Source organism: Trichogramma pretiosum, unplaced genomic scaffold (genome assembly GCF_000599845.2).
Source record: "Trichogramma pretiosum strain Unisexual culture from Peru unplaced genomic scaffold, Tpre_2.0 scaffold76, whole genome shotgun sequence".
NCBI classification, from domain to species: Eukaryota; Metazoa; Arthropoda; class Insecta; order Hymenoptera; family Trichogrammatidae; genus Trichogramma; species Trichogramma pretiosum.
In genome coordinates this window covers 379475-405789 of record NW_019640848.1, presented here as the reverse complement: position 1 = coordinate 405789, position 26315 = coordinate 379475, and the positions used below count along the sequence as shown (strand labels likewise).

General features: G+C 36.6%; 6 protein-coding genes across 7 annotated transcripts; 1 reads left to right on the top strand and 5 right to left on the bottom strand.

The window, feature by feature from the left end:
• Positions 1-1109: 1109 nt before the first annotated feature.
• LOC106655702 lies at positions 1110-4019 on the bottom strand. Its single transcript, XM_014376224.2, has 5 exons — positions 3195-4019; positions 2866-3050; positions 2609-2790; positions 2432-2543; positions 1110-2364 (listed from the first exon to the last, which is right to left on the bottom strand). Exons 2-5 carry the CDS (start codon positions 3037-3039, stop codon positions 1378-1380), a joined length of 1455 nt encoding a protein of 484 aa, XP_014231710.1. The 5' UTR covers positions 3040-3050; positions 3195-4019; the 3' UTR covers positions 1110-1377.
• A 2681-nt stretch (positions 4020-6700) lies between these two features.
• On the bottom strand, positions 6701-8331 carry LOC106655716 (activating signal cointegrator 1 complex subunit 1). The gene is made up of 6 exons (XM_014376240.2): positions 7970-8331; positions 7789-7898; positions 7382-7700; positions 7157-7320; positions 6956-7086; positions 6701-6873 (listed from the first exon to the last, which is right to left on the bottom strand). The coding sequence occupies exons 1-6, from the start codon at positions 8185-8187 to the stop codon at positions 6760-6762; spliced, it is 1056 nt and encodes a 351-aa protein (XP_014231726.1). The 5' UTR covers positions 8188-8331; the 3' UTR covers positions 6701-6759.
• Positions 8332-8748: 417 nt separating this feature from the next.
• Positions 8749-12516, bottom strand: LOC106655764 (vacuolar protein sorting-associated protein 11 homolog). The gene is made up of 2 exons (XM_014376317.2): positions 8996-12516; positions 8749-8918 (listed from the first exon to the last, which is right to left on the bottom strand). Exon 1 carries the CDS (start codon positions 12252-12254, stop codon positions 9108-9110), a length of 3147 nt encoding a protein of 1048 aa, XP_014231803.1. The 5' UTR covers positions 12255-12516; the 3' UTR covers positions 8749-8918; positions 8996-9107.
• A 41-nt stretch (positions 12517-12557) lies between these two features.
• On the top strand, positions 12558-24130 carry LOC106655765 (polypeptide N-acetylgalactosaminyltransferase 1-like). 2 transcript variants are annotated; one of them, XM_014376318.2, is made up of 10 exons: positions 12558-12756; positions 20496-21007; positions 21420-21529; positions 21625-21805; positions 21949-22118; positions 22201-22368; positions 22547-22646; positions 22914-23323; positions 23406-23812; positions 23896-24130. In XM_014376318.2, the coding sequence occupies exons 2-10, from the start codon at positions 20850-20852 to the stop codon at positions 24028-24030; spliced, it is 1839 nt and encodes a 612-aa protein (XP_014231804.1). In that variant the 5' UTR covers positions 12558-12756; positions 20496-20849; the 3' UTR covers positions 24031-24130. The 2 variants fall into 2 exon arrangements, with proteins under 2 accessions (XP_014231804.1, XP_014231805.1); XM_014376319.2 differs by lacking the exon at positions 12558-12756 and adding an exon at positions 16680-16868.
• On the bottom strand, positions 12931-14533 carry LOC106655767 (activating signal cointegrator 1 complex subunit 1-like). The gene is made up of 5 exons (XM_014376320.2): positions 14290-14533; positions 13838-14191; positions 13586-13749; positions 13376-13494; positions 12931-13288 (listed from the first exon to the last, which is right to left on the bottom strand). The coding sequence occupies exons 1-5, from the start codon at positions 14349-14351 to the stop codon at positions 13175-13177; spliced, it is 813 nt and encodes a 270-aa protein (XP_014231806.1). The 5' UTR covers positions 14352-14533; the 3' UTR covers positions 12931-13174.
• A 194-nt stretch (positions 24131-24324) lies between the features above and the next one.
• On the bottom strand, positions 24325-26293 carry LOC106655711 (F-box/SPRY domain-containing protein 1). The gene is made up of 4 exons (XM_014376233.2): positions 25474-26293; positions 25120-25393; positions 24960-25050; positions 24325-24883 (listed from the first exon to the last, which is right to left on the bottom strand). The coding sequence occupies exons 1-4, from the start codon at positions 25776-25778 to the stop codon at positions 24789-24791; spliced, it is 765 nt and encodes a 254-aa protein (XP_014231719.1). The 5' UTR covers positions 25779-26293; the 3' UTR covers positions 24325-24788.
• Positions 26294-26315: the final 22 nt, after the last annotated feature.

Genomic DNA, 26315 nt, shown 5'->3' with positions numbered 1-26315 from the left:
TTGAGCATATATTACGTGGAAATTTCTTTTTATCTAAGGCAGCACTAAATTTATGTTGTCGTCCAAAGTTAATATTTCATACAATCTTGTTTTTTCTTTCAATGTTGGGTATCTGAAAAATTTACGAATATGTTATTGGTTTCTCTTGGCTCGTCTATTAGTCTCGGCGATCGCAAGTAACGCATCATAAAATGCGTGCATAAGATGCCAACGGTAAATTGATGTTATGTAAATCGTCCTTCCAAGCTTGTATTATGATATAAAAGCTCGAACTATGCTTTGATAAAAATAATACGACATCTCTCGAGTATCATAATATCATGACAATTCAATGGGATTTAAATACCGATCGTTGAAACAATCACAAAGCTTCTATTGCCCGTGACGCCTCGAACCACGTGCGACCCTCGATTCTCATGGGAAATAAAATTTAAAATTTTTTCTTATTTACTTATGAATTCCAAGGTATTATACGAGACGATTGTATTTACTTTTTATTTTTAGATGAATCCGTCGTAGCAAACTCGTGACCGATGACTTTCCTTTAGCGACGTGTTAATTAATTTTATTTATGTGAACGATTTTCGAAAAATTATGGGTCATGACCCATATAAACAGCTTCTTTTTCTAAAGCCGCTCAAATTCTTCGAAGATTTACGTGGACGATGAGTTTGAGTATAGACAATTCTAAAGGCCCAATTTTCGGGTGTAAATTTAACAGCAACGTTTTTCCACGCATGGCAAAAGCTCCTAGCAAGGCCTCGCAATAATCGCTCGAGTGAAATATGATGTTTTTAATTTGATGCTCTATTCCTAATTATTGTTTGGTCTTGAATTTTTATCTCAAGAAAATGATTAGGTCAGTGTACGTGAAACTATTGATCAAGATAAAAAAATGTTTTATTTACTTATATTTGCTTGTACGCTTTTAAGGCTATATGGAACTGGATTTTGTTGTGATTGATTGTTTACTAACAATTGAGGATCTATAATCGGGATGAACCGATTTTAAATTCCAATTTTAAGGCCACATATGAAAATAATGTTACGACCTACATTAATTTTTTCATATTTATTTTATAATTCAAAATAAAATATGTAGAGGTACATATTGATATATTATAAAGTATCAGAAAAAACTACAACACTAATAAACTTACAATTACATAAATATATCTGTTTTTTGTACAAGTGATATAAAATATATTCTATACTTATTTTTAATTTTATTCAAAAAATTGGATCGAAATTGAACCAATCTTATTGCAACGTTCAACAACAAGAATTGAACACGTGCTGCACCAAGTATAAAAAGTTTTTCAAGTCTTTGCTCAACAAACTGACTATTTATACGTTTTGTACGTGAATAACCAGTATTCACATGAAAGCACATCCGAGGATGAGAAATAAAATAGCGATAGGGAAAATTGCGTAAACAGCCATTCTAGGCACACAAGTTGAAACAAGCTTTGAAACGTCATCGAGCTCTTGTTCAATTCCATCTTTGATAGGCACTTCAACGACGACCATATCGCTAGAAGTCATAGTTAACTGGAAAGTACATTCAGTCTGATTGATGCAGCTTCGAGTCACATTTTCATGAAGCAATGACGGCTTGTAAATTTCAAAAATAGCATGAATATCATTGGAGACGATATCATTATTGTTATAAAATATAAAATAATAATAGCCATCTTCTGGTATATCATAAGACAACTGAGCACGTTTTTTTCCTTTTGATAAGAGATGATTCACATCCAAGCACTGATCAACATCATCAAATTTATATTTACTTAAAGTTCTACCCTCGAAACATTCATCTAAGCCATTTTCAAAACTTGAATAGGATTCATCACTGGTGTCATGCTTTGGAACATTTCCTCCATGAACGATACCTTGCCTTTTAAATCTGTTATTAACATTATCAGATTCTTCCATAGCATGGTTATTTTCTTCTTTTTCACCTCCTTCACTATCAAGCATTAATTGTTTTTTTAACATGTTTAAGCGGATTTTGTATTTTAAAGAATCATCTGTTTGATTCATTAAATTTCCTTCATCATTTGATTCTTTTAATTTTTCATTTTCTTCATCAAGCATTTCGAGCCTCAACATTCTCTTTTTTAAATGTCTTTGTTTCAAACTTATTTCATTGAGTGTTTTATTCAAATATTCACCAAAGGTATTGACTAAAACTTTAGTAGCATTGTCATTGTGCAACAGTTCTTTTACTGCAGCCTTACTTGTATTTTGACTTAATATATTTCCAGGATTCAGTACATGAGATTCATTGTTTAATTGCATATCATTGTTGAATTTTTCTCCTGAACTAACAACCACACTTTCTTGGAAAGTTATTTTCACCTAAAAAAATTCATTGTATAAAATTCTTATAGATTTTTAATAAATTTTTTAAATCAAAAATATATACCTGCGGTGATAAAATTCCTACAGTACCAGCCTTTTTCCTATTGTGATCTAACATACCACATGTTGATAGATTCTTTTCTCCTTTTACAAACAGAATAGTAGCCCCTTTGAATCTAAGAAATTATTTAAAAATTAAGAAATAATGAAGCAAGTTTAAGTACTTAAAATAACAACAAACCTTGAACAAAATGATAAGATAACAGTAGCTTCTTTTTTAAGATAAAATCCCCAATACTCAAATGTATCATCTGGTAATGTCATACTTTTTTTCAGTCTTATATGTTTACGAAAAGAAGGTTTTTCAGGACGTTCTGAAATTTGAAAGGCATCAAAAGTGCCATTCATTTTAAGGCTATGTTCCTGGAATAACATGAAAAATTATGGTGTTTCTGATTAAAAGATATTGTTTCTCAAAATAGTTGCATATAAACTCACTGAACAAAATATTGGTGAAATGCCTGAAGTGATATCCAAAATATCAGATTCTATCACAGTGAACTCTCTATCCTTGAATACATGCTTCCTTAAGTAGATTGGTAAAATCACAAGAAACGCTGGAAGTACTGTCATCAGAGTACAAAATATTGCAACTCTCTTAATACCTTTCATTTTGTCAATACCTGCAAGTCCAAATAATAAAATCATTCATTATAATTATACATAAATCAAATTATCATGTTCATCATTTTGAAAAGAATGGAAATTACGAAAAATGACAAATACTTTATCAGAATGATGCATTGCAAAAAAGAAGTATGATTTACCAAAATTAACTTTCTGAAGAAGAAGAATGTCAAATATTTTCCATAAGGTTTATTGCATAAATAAACTATTTCTTTTAAATATTTTCCAAATATTTGTTTTTAAAACTAGAGTTTTAATTTTCCCTAGCGATTATTGCTTGTGAGACTTGACCATAGGAGATTATTACTGACCCTTATTTGCTTTAAATCATAATATTTGCACTACAATAATTTTCAAAATGCAACTTTTATTATAGCTTCAATTGAGCTGAATTAGTAAGGCTTCTCGAAGTTCACTAGATACTTGAAATAATTTTACAGCAAACCGAGTGAGTACAGTCGAAATTGCAGAAGTAAAACCCAGCCATAGTTATTGCCGCACGAGGTGTTTATTGCTTTTATAGACACTGAAAACTATCGTTTGGAAACTAAAATTTCCAAACTAAACTGCTTTAACAAGGCAACGGCCGCCTGAATTTTTTCTTCGACGTCCTGAGCTCGGCATATCATATGCGTTGTTATTCACGCGTGTGTAAACTCTCACCAGTCGGCATTTGGTTATACATGTATACACACATGGAATTGTATATATGCTATCGATTTTTTGCACTCGTAGCTGCCGTGCAATATTTTGCTAATGAGAAATGTATATATTATGCGTCGCGAGGACTCGGGCGTTTGCTCGCATCGTTCGTTGGACTGTCACTTTGCACCGAGTGTTGCCTATTCGGCAAGAACAATTCACGGTGGTATACAGGCCACTATATATATATTGCCATTAAGTATATAGGAGATTGCGTGCGTGCAAAACTGCTCTGTGCTCAAACATCGAACCTAGCAGCTGCCTGAGCCTCTCTCACGCAGCAGCCGAGAGATGTTATTTTTTCGCGTGCATGTGTCATCTTCTTGAATTCCGATTCGCGCGTTCTGGCGCGGGCGGTAGTTCTATACATTGCCATTTGCCGCAAACAGTCATGCGCGTATACAATGAGCGTAGAGATGATAGTTTTTTCATACTCAAACCTTTTGTTTTTATTTACAATCGAAATTTTTTTCTGAATGTTTATCGTCTGCTAAAAATTCATTAACGAGTTTTAAAGTAGATATAAATTGATCATTTTTCGATTGATGCACGCGCGCAAACGGCGATGTAATCACAAAAATCAATAAGTCGATAATTGTAATTTATTGAATTTATCTCACACGGAAGTATTTTTTTTTGAAAGAGACGATCAGGTGTACGCGTGCAATTTTGGATGTACAAAACGACTTCGAGGTTTATCTTTAGCTAACGCACATACACGATATCACATTTTAGCACATCTTAGCATTAGAAATCGAAAAAATTATTTCAAAGTATATAATGCATGTGTTTACACTGTGCAGGTGACATTTTAACAATCTCCAATTGGCCTTTGTAAAATATACGACGCATCTGGCGTCGCACAGTGGGATAGCCGGTATCTATCAGATATAGGTGTAATAATAATTTGTGAGTTTCAATTCAATGACAGCTGCACTATATACCACAAACATTTGCACCTTAATTGTTAATTTATTTACAACTGACACTGAGTGTGGTACAACACATTTTCAAAATGTTAAATTTCAGTCTGTAAGTACGATAAGTCTAGTTCGAATGACAATTCAGAACTATTTGAAAACTTATTCAAAATTACATTTTTCGAATTTCGATTAACGCATAGAAGCGGGTTATCAACACATTTTTACCTTCTGTTTCTAATTAACATAGCGAATCAATTGATTAATTTATGCGTTCATTGATCTTTATTTATCGTTTTTTAGCATGAAAAGATACAATTACAGTTCAACGGTTTATCGAAACGTATTATTAACACTTGAATTGAACTCATAATGTTTTATACAAAAGACGTTTATTCTCAATCGTAACTAAATTGCGGTCTTATTATTGCTGTTTTTTCAAATAAAAATTCGTCTCAATCGTTCGTACATTGATTAAAAAAATTCCATTCATCACAAGAACATAATATCGTGTGCACTCGACGATGATTAAAAAGCTAGAGAAAATGTATGCTTTAAAGCTAATTAACTACTGCAAATGGGGGACCTAAAAATAAAAATGTAAAGGTATCTAGATTATAATGTGTCTCGCATTGAAACAGCTATAAATCAAAAAAACAATACGCATGAATGGATTCGAATGAAATGACGTGTACGGTGCAGCTTTTGATAAATTCGTTTGGGTGAAAGTATTAGACAAATGCACCATCCGAATCTTCGAAATACTTACGATTCAAAAGGTCAAGTGATTGATACTTGTAGGAGCGGTAATAGCCCACTTGACGATTAGACATGTGCATACCAGCGTCCGTCGCCATCGTGTATGTTTCAACTTTTCTCACTCTTTCTTTTTTATCATTCAATGAAAATCTAAAATATCCTCAAACTGCGTCTCAGATGTACCGTGTCCTTAGTCGAGTGAAAATTGTTATGAATTAATTTCTAATTCGATGGACAAACTGTGTTGAAAAACCAGTCTTCCTCCTGCGGACGGCTGGCACTGGTGCACGTTTTCACGTTGAAATTTTTTCACAACGCTCACACATCAATAATGTCGACAAGAAAATAAAAATTACTCGCCTTATTGTCATGAAAAAAAAAAACAAATTATCTGGTTTTGATTCACACATTCGCGATTCAAAGGTGCACCGAACTTAATCAGCATCAAAGGTGATATTAAGTGTAGATCGACAACTCGCGTACAACACTGATTAAAAAATAAAAAAAAAAGGTAAAAAAAATAAAAATAATTACAGATTTATATTTTGGAGCGTATGACGCTCGCGCGGGATACATAAGATCGTTTGACTTGAGACGTTTATAATATGATATATTTGCACCACCACTTAATCGACAAAGTCGCACATACTACATGTATATTAAAAGTTATTTACTTATTCATTTCGTGTGTGTATACATGTGTGTAGGCACACATGCATCCTTGTATAAGCACGACACGCGAGATGATGCGTAAGAACTGATAATCGCTTTTTGCCCACGAGGTGCCTCGCTCGCGATCGATGATGATGATGATGATGACGACGATGATGATCGCCTAAATTTTTTTTTCTGCCCGTTACAAACGAAACCGCGCACGACCCAAACCAATTCGAGTGAACTTGTTTTTTAATGTACATTGTTTGTTGATAATACACCGACACACCGCGCGCGTGGGGCGCAATATCTGAAGCTCCGAAAGTGTGTGGCTCAGCCTTTCAACGACTGCGCTAATTTACGATTCTGATTTCTGTTTCTTTCCGTCTCGTTTGAGATACATTTGTGTCTTTTTTATCGCGTTATCGCACCCACACTATTGGGTGAGAATTCAATATTAAAATCTAATCTCAATCTTAAGCAACTTGCGCTTCTGTCTTTTTTGAAAATTGATGAAAAAGCAAGGTAATACTCATTTCTCAAAGTGATATTGTTGATATTACTTTAAAATTGTATACTTAATTAGCTAAATATTTTTTGAATAAAAACGATTTTTTTCTGTTTTATAAAAATATTTTCATTAACTTATCAGTAATAATGTAATCAGTATTTATAATTCTAGTACCATAGTAGCCTTATAGTATCCATCCTCTGATGTTGTATGTCTTTGAGAAAGATGAAGAGTAGATACTGTAATAGTTCCAAAATATGTGTCTTTATGTTCCTGTGCAAAAAAATTTAAATGACATTTTAGATATATTAAAAAAACTTTTTTTATAACCAGCATAGGTATATGATAATATTACTATTAAAATATTTGTAGCATCAAATGTTTCTTTCTTTCTCCAACTATTGAATTCTGCTTCTCTTGAAAGATTAGCAGTTTTCATAACTGTCAAGTGAAGCTTTACGTGATCACGTTCTCTCCTACTCAGACCTATTCATTTTAAAATACGTGTAAAATTAAATATTCTGAAAAATTGTAAAAAATATAATAGATTTAATACCTTGATCTATCAAGAAATCTGTAATACCATCTGCCAGTTTTTGAAGGCAGCCGCTTTCATCATGAACCTTTATAAATAAAACATTTACTTCACTAGGATCATCGTTCATGCACTCTACTCCTTTACATTCAATTGTAATTGGACCATTTTCTTCTAATAAGGGTCTAAAATAAAAGTTCAATTCAGATAGTTTTTGAAACAATAAATGCTTGTAGAAACACTTACTCTAAGACATTTTTTTTACACATTTGTAAAGCTTCAATAGCATGCGTACGTTCATCTTCATCTAATAGTACCATAAGACCTAGAGTAAGATGTAATTTGTGAGGTTCATTAAACAATTCAGGACGAATCCCCCTCACACCATGGCCATACTTCTTCAAAATATTTTCTTGAAACCTTTTGAAGTTTTCTATTATTTCTGGGGTATTGCATGGCAAAGAGACAAAATGAGTAAATGGAAGTTTTTTCCTAGAAGTCTCAACTAATATATTTATACGATTTCTTGCTCGTGTAATATCTCTTTTACTTCTTCCGATTATTACTGAAAAGTAATCAAGTGTTATTAAAAGTGTTGGATAAGAATTAGTTTTTGGAACCAAATTTTTATCATGTATATAATGGATGTATACCAATTTCTCCCGCTTCACCCATTCTTGGTACTGTTATAGTTGTTCTTGTTTCATTATTGAGTCGTTTCAAAGTGCTTCCTTTTGGTCCAATAATGAAACGATAGAAATGACTGCAAAAATTATACGATAAGAATTTCTCTATATTGTCTTTTTTTAAATTAAATTATAATATTTGCAATACCTATTGAGGTGGAAACTATGTTTAAATCGATTTTCTTTGTAAATTTCAATTTCAATTGGTTCTTCACAACTTTCTTCATTACATACATCATAATCAGGTTCAAAACAAGCTTCTTCTTCGTAAGGTTTAAGATTTTTTCCACGAGACCATGCAGAATTATCGCAAAACCTGTAGCATCGATTCTCTACCCATACCAACTCTGGTTTTAATATATCCATAACAACGATATTTCAGTAAAATTAAAGAGAACAATTTAAACTTTTAAAATGCACAGAATAATTCTTGACGTTTTTAACATGCGTTTATTCAATGCATTATCAACTGATAAGATATGAGTAAAGCCAGGTTTTCCTGATGATTGCATATAAGCAGAATACGGGTGTAAACAATAAAAAGTGCCATCTCGAGGAAAAAGTTTACAACACAATCCGATTGATCTGTAATCGACTGTCAAGTGTCAATCCAACGATTTTATAATGTAATATTTATGTAAATTTGAGCAAGATTGACTATTTTACAGTAAAAACGTTGAATGTCTAGCTAAATTGGTCCACTTACTTTTTTTTAATCAAAGTAAGATCAAGTTTTGAAAAAATATTTAAGAAAAAAATTTTTTTAGTTTTGAAACAAATTTAGAGTTCCTGACATTTTGCAATCCACAATCCTTCATTTTAAAAAATTACCAAGTTTAAACATTTTAATAAAAATTTGCATATTCTATGATTTTTTAGTATTTTCAAGAATCATTATACATTTTTTTTATGTTTTTTTTCTTTTACATTTATTTTTATTATCACAGTTACAAAAAATAATAAATTTGACATTTCTGTACAAAAAAGTAGTATCAGCTGCATATCTCATAAAATCATGTATCAAATATATTTACAAAATAGAAATAGTACAAATAATTTCAAGTCATTCCATTGAGACAAATGCTATGTGAACAAAACTGAAAATATAAAAATAATTAATTATTTTCTTAAAGTAATTTATTATTATATACTAGATTTAAAAAAGGATTATTACCTGTACAACATATAACATTAATGACTAAATCATTGCTTCAAACAATATAAAAATATTTAATTCTCATATGACTAGGTAAATATAAACAATTGATATTATATAATTTTTTAACTTATGAATCATTAAAAAATGGATTATTGGGATCATCATCTTCAAATTCATCAGCGAAAGGATTTTTTGATTCATCATAATCTTCTTTAAAAGGATTTGATGGCTCCATTGGTGCAGTTGGTGAAACAAATTTCTTTTCAGCAGATGATGTACTTAAAGTTGAATTGTCAACTTTTAATTTTGATGATCCTGGAGAGTTAGATAGAAGTTGCTCTAAGTTTGAATGTTGACTTCTCGGAGTTGTTGATAATTTCAAAGGGTTTCCAGGAGGCTCTAGTGTAGATTGATAAGTTTTTATATTGTCAACTTCAATTGGTCTACTTGTACTTTTGTTCTCCTTCAGAGTGTATTGTGAATCTACTTCTGACTTATGAAAATCATACATTTGCATATCACATTGATCATTCACCATTTTTGCAATAGTTTGTGATTTCTGCCACTCTGCTATTACCATTATCTGTTTAAAGACATTATGACCAAAATAGTCTGCAATCAACGAGAATGGTTCTTCTGTTCTGTCGATCAAACAATGAAAAGTTTCATGGAAATCCTTAGACTGTTCTTGTGCTTTAATTATATCTAACCATTTTTTATTTGTAGGCATACATGCAGGACACTCATTTTCATTTTCTGAAAAACTTTGAAAGCAGTGCTGATGATATGAATGATTACATAGGAAATGCACTGAAGGTAATTCTAATTGATGATGACAAGCACTACACCTTGATCCTTGAAAAATAATTGTATCATTTTCTATTTCATGCATTTTCTGTCTTAGATTTTTACTATCCCTTCTATACTTTTCAATTAATTCTGTATCTGCTTGAACTTGCTCTTGTTCTTGACTTAAAACATTATTTAAATAGTGGCGAATGTCTTTCAAGTTACTAGTTAAAGAAGTTGACAAAGCATCAAGCACAGTCAATGGAGCTAATAACTTTTCTTTGGCAATATGATCCAAAACATCCAATAATAGTTTAGAAGAAGTCATATTTTTTGACGCTATAGTCCATAAAGTTTGAACCCACAAATGAGGATCTTGATTTCCAAAATTATTACACGTTGCTAAAACTTTTTCAGGATCTCCTTTTTGCAAATGATACCGTAGGATTTCTTGATACAATTTTTTTTCTTCATAAAGCAATAAAACTCCTTTTCTAAAATCATGTTGATGGCATAGTATTAATATTTGATCTCTGTCAAAGCTGGCATGAGAAGTTTGTAAAAGACGAATAATTTTTTGTTCGTGTTGAGATTTTAATAGCTCATCATTTGAGTTGGACCAGCCATGAAGATAATGTTCTATCAATGTATTATATACTAATGTACTCCATCTTACACCATTGTCATTTTTTATCAAATACTCTAAAAATTCAATAAGATGTTCAGAATTATTTAAAAATAAATGAATGTAATCTTCTGGGTCAGCCTTTTCAACATTATGTTCCATTACTTGTTCATTAGAATTATTTGGAATATATTTAGTGCAAAGAACTTTCAAAAATTGTGTCGCATCATGAGGAATGTTTTCAATTAGAATTTTGCCATACTTCTTCATATTTAAATCTGCTTCCTCAAATTTCAAAGTTCCTATATAGTCTAAAGCTTTTTTGTATTCAGCCTTATCTTCAATTTGTATGCGAAGGTACCATTCATGTTTTTCATGCTTCTGGGCTAACATCAGTGCATCTTCTGGAGAACAATGACGACATACTTTAATGGCTATTTCAACATCAAAATCAACTTTTCGATCTTTTGTCATAATGAAATTTCTTAATTCTTCAGAGTGATTTAATTTTGTATAACAATTTAATAATAATGTTGTATGATTTCCAGTAGCTTGCCCTTGTTTGTGTAAGGCTTGTAGATAAATAATTAAATAATCTATATGCTGAGAATTTAAATACTTTTTTATTACATAACTTGGTTCCAATATTCCAATAGTTTTAACATACTGCTCAATAGCACCATTATAATCTCCTTTGGAGTGCAAATGATCACCGTATAGGCGGAAAATATCTGCTAATCCTTCAACATCATAATGATGATTTTTGGCTATTCTAATTGAAATGTCGTATAAATTTTTCTTAAAAAGCAGATTCAATTTTGACTGCAAGTCTTTTTCTTCTAAGCGATATAATTTACAATCTCCACTCAACACAAATAGACCACCCCATTCTGATAAAACTGCTTCAATAGACGGCAGAGATGCAGCAAACACAATAAATTTATTTTGAATATCAAGAATAGTAATTGTATTGTTAACAATTCCTGGCTGAGCATCTAATTTAGGTGTAATAACTGTCCCACTAGCAGCTTCTACTCCTTCTGTTATTATAACTAAATAGTTTCTAAACCATTTGAGTAGTGTTTTTTTTCCATCTATTGCATAGCAAGGACCTCTGCCATCAGGTGTGTAGCAATAAATAGCATCAGATCGTCCAACCATAAATTGACCATCTTGCTTTGATTCAGCAAATATACTACATTTTAGAGCACACCCAAAATCATCCAATAATGACTTTGTTTCTTTGTCTCTGACTGTAATATTGTACAAATATGCATTATTTGTTGTTGTCACATACAAATAAGATTGCTTAGCTGCTACATGAATGGCTAATCCTGTTATCTTCATATTGGAATCTTTCAAAACTTTTATTTTGTTTTTTCTCTCTCTTGTAAGATCTCCTCTATATAACATAATTGATCCATCCTCAAAACCGACAGCCATCAATGTTAAACTTGAATGAACGCACAATGTTGTAGCTGCAATAGCTTTATAACTAGGTATTGCTCTACTTATGCGTATACATAAGGGATTTCCTTGCTTGTCTTTTTTATCTAAACTCCAGACCTTAATCGTCGGATTGCATCCAGGCTCATCTTCACCTATTGTGAAGAGATATGGGCAATTTGAAATTTGATGCACAAGGGTCAATGTGTTTTCGTAAGCTTTAAAGGATGTTATTTCATAAAATCTGTCAACCATGTGTATAAACCCAATGACATCACCTATGATCAGCAAGCCATTTCCACTGGTTGCTCCTACTATTTGAATGTCGCCAAAGGGTTCTGGAACATTTTTTCCAAAAACACTGTCTTCTTGTATGCTAAAAAAGTTAAATCTACGCCACTCCAAAAACGTCATCTTGAAATTTATTTAGTCAACACTTTGATTCTTTCAATTTTTTGCACAGCAGTTGAACGGTTTTTCGAAACTTTTTACTTTGAAACTTGAAAAAATCAGGATGATTGAATCATTTGGGCGTGTACCAATGAGCTGACCGAAGCGAAAAAAATTATTTGCACTTGTGTTGCGTCCACTGTGCAGTTTCGCGATACATCGTTAACCTCACTTATCGCGATTATGTTCTGCTTGCGAATGCTTGGCTGTTGGCTGTTGCTGAGCAATTGGCAGTCGGCAGCTCGCGAAGCTGCAGTGAGTATCATCATGAATGAGCTGCTTGTTGTCATTGTCGCGGCGGAAAGAGTCTGCACTCAGCTAAACGCAATAAGTAAAAAGAAAAGTTGATTGTTAAATTGTTTGTGTGTACTTTTGATTTTTAAAACTCTTTGTGAAATTGTTCATGCAAAATAATGGCGAGAGCTACATTTTTTACTTATACATACTTTACAAAGGTGATACAAAGGTGAGTTATAGTACCTACGTTAAATTTCTTTTCTCGCTCTCTTATATTTTGGCATTTATCAGTTGGTCAAAAAACATACACTAACCATCATGGACATGTATTTTAATCTTTTTATTGTAAAAAATATTATAAAATCATAAACCATCAAAGGTATGCATATAAAAACATTTGACTTATTAAAATAAACTAAAATTTGTCGTTATCCATTTGAGAAAAATCCATGCGTATTGACAAATGTCAATGTAAATGATGCAAATATCTTAAAAAAATCATAGGATATTTTCATCATTTTATTAGATATTCATCGAAAATTATAGATATTTTTTCAATCTGGCGATAACGTTAATAATCCTCTTGAATTTATACATCGATTTGCAAAAAAAGTATTTTTTACAATTCAGTAAAATAAATATTATGGTTAAATGTTCATATGCGCAAGGGCATGGAAATATCCATCGGGGCCCTTCTCCTTCAGCGATGAGAAGTGCAGCATCGAAATATGGACGGAGCCCCAGTTTATGTCTTTGTAACGCTGTGTGGTATGAGAAGGTGAATTTAGCGTAGTTTTTCATTGCAAAAGTTTCGGAGGCTAAAATACTATTGACAACAATTGACTTACTTGCACAATTCTTCTTGCATCAAAAACGTAATGACGTTTTTTCGACCTTCGGCTGGTGAAACTAGCGTTCATCACTGTCAAGTGCATTTTCGAATAAACTTTATCTTTCCTCGTTAAACCTAATCGTTAAAAATGACAGTCAGTTCAGAATTTCGGGTCAAAGCAAGGTTTGTTTTTTCTCTTTAATTGATCAAGAATGAAACAAATTACCCAAATCTAAAAAGTAATCGCTGACGGCCTTCATCAACTTATCGATCGTCTTGGTATTGTCGATGGCATTGATGTGCACGACCCGAGCCCTCTTGGCATTCGTCGGAAACGTCCCGATCCCCTTCAAATCGAGCACGGGTGCAGGATTATTGTTCAGAAGCGGCCTGGAAAAATCACGCGCGATCTCGTTCATTAAAATCGTTGGCACGAGTCGAGTATATATTTCGTCGCCTCGTCGTAATCACGTCTCACATTATTATTTTCTCTTTGCAATGGTTGAAAGCGTCGAGGGCCTCCTGCAGCCTCTCCTCCGGCACCGACAGCATGCAGACGGTCAGGTGGAGCTTTTCCGGCTTCTGAAAGAGATAGGACAGACTCGGCGAGTCGACGGCGCAGTAGGCGATGGCGTCGCTCTGAAAGTCCTGCATGCGCCACTGCAAGCTCTGCTCGTTCAGCGGTATGGAGATGAAGTGGGTGTATCGGGGCTTGTTGTTGAATCGCTGCACCGTGCCGGCGCCCACGCACGACGAGCCGTCCTGCGACGCGTCGTATTCGTGCTCCGACAAATTGCCGCTACCGACGGAAGTTGTTGAATTTTCGCGCGATCTGTAATACGTCGAGATTTTGCTTGTTTATGTATGTGTAATGTACATATAGAGTCAGGGTGAAAAATCGTTACACATGTATACGATATACGAACGAACTTGTTGAAATAAGCAGCTAGATTGCCGACGCAATGCGCGCCGATCGATATGACCATGAACATTTTTTTAACTTTTAATAACAATTTGATAACAAATTTTATGAATAACAAACACAGGCACTCTGATCGCTCGATACGAGCTTTTACACATTTATTATAAGATCGACGAAGAAAGATTTCAGTTTATATTTGTGAACGTTCACTGCACGCGCTTCGGCGTTAATGTCACATGTACAACTAATCCATTCACGAACGTATACGTATATGGTTGACGCAAATATGTAAACAATAAGCAGAGACGCGTACGTTAAGATGCGCGAATATCGGCGAATCGATCTGCGCGTCGATTTCAGCCCTTTACAGGTGTATAATGTATATGCAGCATTTAAAACTCCGAAATTGATCTTTCATTCTTTTTTTATTCTTTAACTTATAGTTTTATTTCATTATTCTATTATAAATAAACGTCTGCACTATGAATTTTTCTCAAACATAACTAATATTACAAACTAAAATCTTGATCTCGGTATGAACTTTTATTTCAATAAAATGCCAATAATCCATCGAATTGTCAAAGAGAATCGAAGCTCAAGCAAATTAGATAGTTAAATAACTTTGCGTTTCATACCTCGTGTGTAAAACTATGATAATCCATCCAGTATGCTTGAAAATTCAATTTAATTAATTTTATTATATTTGAGAAAAATTATTTATTTATTATTTATGCATTTGATAGCTCGTGCGTGAAGCTATGTATTATATGTAAAGCCGACATCTCTGCCGGTTTTTGTGCCGCACATGTTTTTCTTTGCCTAGCTCGTCGTAGCGATATATAGCTACTCTCGCGCGTCGATGACCACCGCACCGCGTGTTGCGGCAGCGACATCGATCCCAACTCGAGACGATATACAGCATATATACATATAAGCATTTACGTGGAAAGTACGAGGAAAAACAGTCAGAGGGAGAGGAGACGAAGAAGAAGAAGTAGAGTTTCTATACGGGTCGAGCACGTGCGACGATTCCGAGATCGTCGTCTGACGCGCGATCGGCATTTTGCGCTCGCGGCATCATCGACGTTCTGTAATACTCTACTGTCTGTGTAGCTATAAGACCGCCCAGACGTCGCAGGAGCTGCGCTAGTATACATAAGCTCGCGGTTATATTATATAGCTGCTGGATTGCATTCCAAGAGCTAGTGCCGCTGCTACCGAGCTCACTTCCAGGCAGACGATTATCCCGCGCGCACTAGATGCAAAAACAGCTACATAGAAGCGAGCGAGAGCCCTCCGCAGGATCATTATATTCCCACAGAGGGATTTCTCTCTCTTTTCTCTTTCTCGAGCGCCCGAGCCTATAGAACAGAAACTTTTTGCCTCTCTTTCTCTCTCTCTTGCTTTATCTTTCTTACTCGTTCCCTCACTCTTTTCCTGCGCACTAGCACGATCAGCCTAGTAAAGTCGGTGTGCGAGTTAATATATACGTGTAGGTATGGTGTGTACAGCACATACACCGACTGTACATACAGCCAAGCTGGCTATATAATAAGTGACGTCAGATTCGTGCGCGATCGGTAAAGGGAGCGAGCTCACGAGCTGCTGCTGTTGTAGTTGTGCGATTTTCATTCTATATGGCGTTTCTCCGTCGAATTTTTTTTTTATAAATTAATGAAAATACTATTTAGCTATTTTATCAACATTTTTTGTCTTTTTCACAAATCCTTCCTGAACGAACTCCTAGAATGACTGAATGAATAGGTAATGTTACGTGGTTACAAAAATTAGGGAACTTTCCCAATACAAATTTCCCTCTTTCCCCTCCGAGCGACTGTACAATATCATATGAGAATGGCCAAAAATGAGTTGATATGAATTTTTTTGTCCACTCTCGATTTTCATAGTTCTTCAAAATCTTAGCCTCGGCGGTTTACAATCAAAACTTAGGTGGTATCAGTTGCCATTTTAATACATCGCTTTCAATTTTTTTAATGATGAAAGTTAGACTCAAGCTATATTATAGATCTTAACTTTAATGTTTCTTTTATAATAGGAAGCTGCCAACGTGCTTTAGCTCGTTTGGAATATTCTTCTTTTTTTCTAGAAAATTGGGACAATTCTTTAGTAAACATTGGATGAAAGATTTTTTTCCTAAAACTACAAAATTACGGGTGCTAAAGCTAGAAATTTGGTTTTCATAACAAAAACCATTGTTTTATTAAAACAGTCACTTTTAAGTCTCTGAAAAGAAGGATCTTGGAATAAAGAATGATTTAATAGAGAATCAGCCATATACACATGCCTATGTGTGTGTAGTTGTGGCGGCTCGCTCGCGAACCTATACCTATCCTGTATTATATCCTATGCCGCGCATTCCGCCGAGTGCCGTCGAGGCCCGCGCGTCGTCGTCGTCTTCGCAATTTCGCGCAGTGTGTGTGTACAGTGCCGAGTGCAGTGCAGCAGCCTAAGCTGCGAAGCTAAAAGTCCTCGAGTATCATCCATCGTCGTTGCAGCAGCAGCAGCAGCAGCAGCAGCAGCTCAGCGCAGTTTCTTAATTAATGGCATTCTCGGCAATGGGTGACTCGTGCGTTTTCATCTTGTCTTCTTTTTTTTCGCTCCTCTCTCTCTCTCTCTCTCTCACTTGTATAAAGCGTTGACAGCTTATAAGCGTGCTGGCAGCTCCGCTGTAGAGATATAAACACACGCTTTGCGCGACACAATATCGTGTGCCTCTCTCGCGCGTTACGGCCCTTTTTTCTTTTTAATTTCTTTTTTGTTCTCTCCCTTTCCTATTGCCCTTGACTCTTATACCGCCTTGTACGACGCCGAGTCTTGCCAAGTGCGTGTTATAAATATGTGTGCATGTGTGCGTGTGCGAGCTGTCTCGCGAGAGCCCGAGAGTGAAAGTACGATATACAGTGCGCGCATATAATATTGTAAAGCCGAGGTAATAATCAGGACGCGCGCGTGTAAAATCACTGTGATTCACGGCCGCGTGCTGTGCGTGGGTGCCCGAGCTTTGACGCCGTGGGTGTGCAGCCTTATTACGTATAAACGAATTATGCATTTATCGTTGCTCAATACTCAGCGGAACAGTATATTTTTGTGTATGATTTCAGATCGATTCGCTCGATCTCGCAATGTTGGTATATAAAATATAACGACGATACGAGCGAGAAAAAAAGTTCTCTACTACCTGTCGTTGTATGGTGTAAAGGTATAGTACATACAGTTACACTACGTGCCCAGCGTGCCAGCTGAGCAACTCTACTATATTCCTCATATTATACTAATGTATACGCGCGGGGACGTGTTTTCGGCTGTAGACATTAATCTTGCGCGACGTCCGGGCTAATTTTGTGTCTTCATTTTTTCTTCTTCTTTTTTTTTAATGACCGCACATCCGAGGGAACAGGTGGGCAGACGTCTTTAGCACGCAAAAGAGTTGTTATATTGTGTATACGCTTCATTGCAACCGGTTTACTATGTGTGCGCTATGTATGTCGTATTATATACAGTAATTTAGAACTTGCCTGTCGAGTATCGTAATTGCTGCTTTTAACTCGTGTTTGTAATGCTCAATGAATTTTTTTTTCGAGGAATTTTTTTTTAACATCAAGCGCGTCTAAGGCTTAATTCTATCTTCATTTAAAATTAAGTTTGCAAAATTTAAATAATGTTTTTGCTTAGAATTGTATTTCAAACGTTTTTGATTTAGTTTCGCTTGCATCGAAAGTATTTGAGTTAAATAAAAGTGTATTCACATCGTTATCTATGAGAAGCAGTTGATTATATCACTTCAAAATGCCGCCAAAAGAATACTCGGAAAAGTACAAAGCGAAGACACTTGTTACATATCAAATAGAAAAGACATAAAACGTTTTTGAACCATTTCAATCTTCGAGTCTTTGAAATCAAAACTCGTCCGTTTACGTACGCATTAAGAAGAAAATAATGTGAAAGTATATGTTTTTTTCTCGAGAAATTTCATTCAAATCGCCTATGTTGACATTGATATATATCGTACACATTTCGCGTGTTTGTACATTAGATACGGTATGTCAGTTTGGCAAATCGTTGAATTTTACGAAGCGTAAGACACACGTAGAAACTTTCGAGCACAATTAACATCGAATAAGCGCCCGCGCACAAATGAGAATAATATGAAAAATACGACTTTCATAAAACGCCTCTGTATTTTTTTTTATCGCGGCATCAAAAAAGTCAGAAAACTGCTATGATTTGTTGTTAATTAATAAAAAAAAGCTTCAACTTTCCAACTTTGTACAATACGCTACATCTGTTTCAAGAGGCCCCATTGAAATCGCCGAAACGTTATTACACACTCATACACGCGTATTTCGCTGGATCATTCCGAGGAAACGTTACGTTCTTATTATTTCACAGTTAATGGCGTTTTTCGATTTCCTTTTTATTAATCAAGCGCTCATTATATTAATTTTCATTGTCTCGCGCGCCGGCACAATACGTCAGAGTTTACAGAGAAAAAAAACCTTCTCACAGCCTATATGGCGCATATTATACGTAACGGTTTATCTCGCGCGCGCGCGCACTACCGAAATGATTCGCGCGAGCTTTTCACCTTTCACGACGGAGAGACACGGGGTCAACGCGCGCGTTATAAAAAAACAGAGACAAGGAAACAATATCGAAGATTTTTCCGATCAATTAGTCTCCCTCGCGCGCTCGTGTATGTATAGTAGGAGTTCACGCGAGAATATATAATAATGGCATCGGAAAAGATCGTAGCGCTGCGATTACAAGCTGCACACACATACACACGTGATAACAACAATGACTCAATACGTAGCGGGCCTGTGCTACATACATGTATATTATAGAGTCGGATGCTATCTATCCCCATTGTGTGTGTATGTGTGCCTATGTGTCTTATGCAAAATGTAATCCAGCAGCGGCGAGCATAGGAGTAGAACAAAAAAATAAGTCCTGTGTGCAGCGTTTTCAGGATGTCTATTTGCATTCGCTCTTGTCTGTTCCCTGTGTGTGTACGTGTGTATGCATTGTCTGTATGCATCTCTACTATATGCTGATATTGTGCAGGCTCCGCGAGGGACCGCGCAACACGTGACGGCTATATCTAAATAAATTTATTCGCGTCGAGAAGTGCATATGGTTGCTTCCACCAAAAGTGCCTCTTTTTCTATTATATATTTTTGCAGAGTTTTTAGGCGTCTTTACAAAAGTTCCTCGCGATTTTCGCAAATTTCGCTGCTTGTTAAATTATTTCGGTCCCATAAATAAAAAATTTAATTTCGATCGAGTCTCAACAATCGATAACAAAATTAATATTTACTTTCGCTATGAAACTCAATCATTTATTTATTCTTGAAGTCACTGATAATTCAATGTAAAAATCATCGACAAACAGTTTCTATAGACTGAAAAAATAATTTTGTTTTTCAAATTCGAGCTAGAAAATAATCTGCACTTTCGGCGGAATCGATCGTATATGACAAGCCGAGCGTAGTATATAAAACGCTTCGTTGCGCTTGACCGAGATTAGTTTATTGTCCCATAGCGCATAATGTACATCCCAGAACTTATTTCTATAACTATATTATAGATATGTAATAACGCGGCTGATACACGTGACGCGCCTCAAATATATGTTTGCTTGTCGGCATTTATACACATAAAATCGAATCGCCATTGCATTTCCTGGACTTGGGCCAGTTTATTGGCACTAGCGCGCGGGTATATTCTTTTGTTTCGACTTGCTTCGAGTTTCTCTGCAAACGCGCACTACCGATTCCACGGTAGTTCTTTTACTACTAAGCCCATATTGTAGGTACCACTATAAGCGCATCCGCTGAACGAGTAAAATTTTTCTTTGTTTCTCGCGCGTCGATGTAATTGCATGAGCCTGCATATTGTACCTCTACGTGTTTACTGTAAAGAGCATTATACGTTAGCCATTTTTGACAACCGTTCTCAAGTGTCACGTGCTCGCGCGTCGACAGCTGATTACGTTATATAGACACTTATCAATATGTAAAAACCATCAAATACACGAAATACATGTACAAACACCGCAAATCTAGAACGAGTTTATGCGACGCAATCGTCTTAAAACTGGGCCAATCGATGAAATCGACCGCGAGATGAATAATAATATAAATTTTCCTTTTAATTTTTATATACGTCTGTCATTGTTGTCTTTCGATTGCAGGCGCACGAGACGTTGACTGGAGAATTCTGTGCTCGCTACAGCAAACGAACGATGAGCCGTCAAATTGATACAGAAGAGGAAGACGAGACAGCGAGTAACAACAGAAGCAGCAACAGCAGCAGCATATCTCCAAGTCAAACTCGCAAGTGCAAAAGACGACGAAGAAGCGACTACCCAACGCGATTGTCATCGTCGCGCTGATCTTGTACCCGCCGGCGAATGTCGCGCTCGCGTAGGCCTCGTCGTAAAACGTCGCATCTCGCCGAATCCGTGGACGTGACAGATCGCGACGATTCACCAAAATCGTTCGTCGTCACTTGGTAATCGTGCATATATATCCATACATGTTGCATCATGTGGCCGAGGCCCACGAAGATATGCCGAGTCTGGCCGGCGCTGCTGCTCGGCTTGCTGTTTCTCGGCCTGCTGCTCGTTTACAATACGAAGAACGGAGCCAGCGCCAATTACGAGGATCGCAATTACGAGTCCGTCGGCGATATCGTGCACGTTCAGTAAGTCGAGATGCAATTTTTTATATTGTCTGTATTTTAAAGGTAAACAATGTCTGTGTGTCTTTTATATCTGGTATTCATTTTCGAGATCGACTCTCTCTCTCTCATTTGGAATTAAAAGGCTTGCAGGCGTTGCGTTGTTCGACGCTTCCGCCCCGTAAAAGCTTCTATAGATTGTAATCGGCGTAAAAATCGTTATTGTCACTTCCTCGATCCTTTGAGTTAGGCAGTATTTCAAAAGAAGAAAACAACAACAACAACTACAAAGTGGAAGTGACGCATCGTAAATTCAAGCCGATTATCGCGCACACGATTCCTGGGGTTTTAAGAGCACAGCTACATAATACCGCAACAGTAAAAAAAAACGCGATAAATCACGATTGAGCTGTATTATTTTTGTTTTTCCAACCAGACTCGCCGATGGACAGAAAGAGTACATCGACAAGCGGGGCGTGCACGTGGTCGTGGGTCACTACGTCGGCAATTCCATGGATCTGCAGCAATCGCAAAACATCACTAAAGGTATACAAATAATAATAACGAAATTTTATTCTCTATTTACGGGCGACTCGAATTATAACGATACTAAAACGGAACCTACTCGTTAAATTTCTCAGATTTGATGAACAAAAACATGTTCGATCCGCGCCCGTACGAGGGTAAGAACGGCGAGCCGGTACAAATACCGGCCAAGGATTTTCAGCTGATGCAGCAGCTATTCCAGATAAACCGCTACAATTTGCTGGCCAGCGATCGTATACCGCTGAATCGCTCGCTGCCCGACGTCCGCAAAAAAAGGTAAACGGCCTTCTCTGCCTCCTCTATTTCTTTCCATTTTATTGCCGCGCGAAATAATATTTAAAGCCGCAGCTATAACGACGAACGCTTATGTATTATCATGATAAATTATTTATTGTAAAGAAATGTTTCTGCTGCAACAGGTGCATAGCTCGCTACTCGAACCTGGCCGATCTGCCAAACACCTCGGTCGTCGTGGTCTTCCACAACGAGGCCTGGAGCACCCTGCTGCGCACGGTGCACAGCGTCATAAATCGATCGCCCCGCCAGCTGCTCAAGGAGATCATACTCGTCGACGACGACAGTGATCGGGGTGAGTTTCAGTCCGCACTTACGCCTACTATAACGCAGATAAAGCGAACGAATTTTCACGTTATTTTCGTTCGACTTTGCAGACTTTCTGAAGCGGCCGTTGGACGATTACGTGTCGAAGCTGCCGGTACCCACGCGAGTCCTGAGGACTTATCGGCGAGTCGGTTTGGTGAACGCTCGCCTCATGGGCGCCAAGGAGGCCAAAGGACAGGTCTTGACTTTCCTCGACGCCCATTGCGAGTGCACAATAGGTACGTTGTTGTTGTTGTTGTTGTTGTTGTTGTTGTTGTTGTTGTACGCTACAACAATAAGCAACGAAAGCAGCAAGGTTGCTTCCTGCCGCGCTTTCATCGTACGCTATTACTCACTTTGATGCGCATTCAAGTGCATATAACGAATTGTTTATTTATACACATAATGCTGTTTCAGGTTGGCTGGAGCCTTTATTGGAAGCCATTTCAAAGGACCGCACGAGAGTCGTATCTCCGGTCATAGACATAATTAATGACGATACGTTCAGCTACACCAGGTGCGAAGCGTACAAAGTTTCATACATTTTTTCTTTTTTTTTTTTTTTGTCGTGCGAACGTGAACGCACCGTTCAATGACTTCGAGATAATTGCGCAAACTCATATAATACATATTATTTATGCGTCGTGTGTACGTGTATCACAGCTTGACCCCGAGAGCAAGCGCACAATCGTCTCGAGCAGATAAGCACTCGCGACTTTGTTTCACGCGAGCTTTTTTCTCAAATCTTTCCCTTTTTTTTCACTCTCTCTCTCTCGTCGCACAGATCGTTCGAGCTGCACTGGGGCGCCTTCAACTGGGACCTGCACTTCCGCTGGCTCATGCTGAATGGCCTGCTGCTGCAGGAGCGCAGAGAGAGCGCCGTCGAGCCGTTCAAGACTCCGGCCATGGCGGGAGGCCTGTTCGCCATGGAGCGCGACTACTTCTACGAGCTCGGCGCCTACGACGAGCAGATGCGCATCTGGGGCGGCGAGAACCTCGAGATGAGCTTTCGCATATGGCAGTGCGGCGGCAGCGTCGAGATCGCGCCCTGCTCCCACGTCGGCCACATTTTTCGCAAGTCCTCGCCCTACACCTTTCCCGGTGGCGTTGACGACGTTCTCTACGGTAATCTCGCCCGGGTCGCCCTCGTATGGATGGACGACTGGGGCAAGTTTTACTTCAAATTCAATCCTCGTAAGTATCGTCATCGCTGATGATTATAATCAAGGCCGCTGTTGATATAATATTTGACGAGTTTGTGGATTAAATTTCACAGAGGCAGAGAGAGTCAAGGACAAGCAGCAAGTAAGAGCCAGATTGGAATTGCGCGAGCGTCTCAAGTGCAAAAGCTTCGAGTGGTACCTGGACAACGTCTGGCCGGACCATTTCTTCCCCAAGGATGACAGATTCTTCGGCCAGATCGTTCACGGCTCGTCGGGCAAGTGTCTCATGAGGCCACTGTCGAAGGGCGGCTACTCGCAGCCGCTGGGCTTCGTCAGCCAGCAGGACTGCATCGCGCCGCCGAGCCTTGCCCAGATGTTCGTTATGACCAAAACTGGCTTCGTACAGACCGATGAGAGTGTCTGCCTCGACATCTCTGAGAAGGAGAGCAGACACAAGCCGAAAGTCAAACTGATGACCTGCAACGGTTCGCCCGGTCAGACGTGGTTCTACGATGACACGGTTCGTCAATTTATACATGTTTTTACAATGGTCTTGATCGAATCTTTTATTTAATCGAATTGACACCTTTTTTATTTGCACAGAATAAAGTTTTGAAGCACGTCGCATCTGGCATGTGCCTCGAACGATCTGCGGATGATAATCAAAATCCTGTGATAGCTCACTGTACATACAATGACGATCAAAATTGGGAGCTAAGGAGTGTTCCTTGGAAATGAATGAAGAGTGCCTTAATCACTTTTGAACAGATGTCGTAGACAAAAAACTTTTAGTTAATCCAACCAAAAACATTGAATTTTATATCAACAGTTTTTGAAACTTTCTAATCATGCAAAAGTTTCAAAAATCATATAAAAGACTGAACTAATTAGTTTGAATACAATCAAGGAAAAATGATTATTACTAATTATTATAACATTTAAGTTTCGAGTGTTCATTTATTATATTCACATTTATAAATAATAAATGTACAAAGTTTAAGAAAATTAATAAGTAAATTAATAGTGCTATAATATAAACATATCTATGTACAGTTTTAAATAATTAGGAATGTTAATCAATTTAATTAGAAGCATCAATGATTTTATTTACAATTTAATTGCTTATAAAACTTATTTATAGTTGGAATATTTTTGTCTGACTGAATTTTTACAATCTTACTTAGTACTTAGAATAATCATTGCAAACGAAAGATTCGTTTTTATAAAGCTCGAAAATTGTATATTATAATTTGTACAGACTAGAAAATAGATCTATTTTATACCCAACAATTTTATGGGAAAAATCCATGAATAATTTTTCTTAAATTGTCGAGCTTTGACCGAAGTGGATTTTGTTAGATTTATACATGTTCTCTTTATATTGTAATTTTCCATTGAGTTTTAATTGCACAAGTTTCCAAGAAAGTTCATGAGACAAACCATAATTTAAAGATAATCAATGAAGAGTCAATTTTGTACAAATTCAGTATGCAACTTTAGCCATCTAATGGAGGACCCAGGTACACCATAGAAACTTCCGTATTTCCATACACAGCAGATACTGCTGGATATAGTCTTTTATCTGGTAAACCTAAAATGAAAAAAATTTATTACATCTTTGTCAAAACAATTATAATTTAGTTCTTTGATAAGTGTATAGTACGAACCTCTAAATGCTACTCCTAAAAATTCATAGTTTTTCTCGAATGATAATGTATTATCATCACAATCTAATATTACCCTAATTCTCTCTCCAACCTAAGTAAAAATTAATTTAAATGTTTTATTTGATAAAAGTAATGATAATAAAACATAATGAGACAATACTTGATATTTTGGTGCATTGTTAGGAAGAGGGTAATTTCCTTGAGCGTCTCCATTATGAAGTAGATTGTTATCTACTAAGTTCCAGCCCCAAGAATGTTCATCGGAGCCAAGTAAAGCAACATAGCCCGGGCATACCAAAGCTGCCTCCTTAGTCGCAATTCCAATAACAGCAACAGTTCCAAGAGGACCTTCCCAAATTACTTCCCAAGCGTGTCTTCCATGCCTAAAACCTATCTTCCCCCTGCAAGCATCTGTACTTTGAGCAATTGGATTTCTGAAAAAGAAAACATTTGTTACAATTTTTTTAATATTATCTGAGCACAATTTTATTCAAAAATGCTTACTTGAACTTACCTATGTAAAGTAAAATCATTGAACTTTGTGTAAATATTCCTGGAACAATCATTGGTATTCCAAGCATAGTAGTGGGCTCTGAGCTTAGCTTTAAAAGTCGGCACAGTAGACAATAGATCGGAGTTTAAAGTCTCTTCGGTGAGTCTTCGCTGGCAGTGCATTCGCCAAATGTCGTTATTCTCGTCGTAGTTGAGGCATCGGTGCCACTTTTTGCAAACTAGTTGACAATTACCCAGAGTATACAGATCCAAGTGTGAAAATATCAGCTCGAGTATGTGATCTGGAAAATTTGCTATAGAAGCCATCGTTACTACGACAAGCCACTGATAATGATTACAAACGATGAGCAAGACGAATCATCACTCAAGTCCATTTGTATACAATTTGACGACGAAACTTTTAGTTTACGTAGATTAAAGTATATACAAAGTGGCAGAGCGCGTCGTCTGCGCGCGTGGGGTTGCAAGCGACATGCAACTTGCTTGGGGTAGGCGACGTACTGCGTGCCGCAGCTGCCAGACAGCCTGACAGCAAGATAGGTGGTGAGCAATAGATAGCGCCAGTATCGACCGGCAAACACGTGCGTATGTAGTTATAGCTTTGTATCCTGTGATGCTCATGTCCACTTTCAATTCAATTCAACGTATGTCATTATCGAGAGTCAGCTAAAGGCTCAAGCTTACTATGCTATTGATTTTTACGGTACATTTTATCTGATGTTCACTTATAATACGTAAATTTAGTTTGTTAATAGCTTTATCTTAAAAGAGAATCAAACGTTTTTAATACTAAAAAAAGGTTTGAAAGGAAAAAGAACAATTCTTATAAATGACTGAATAACA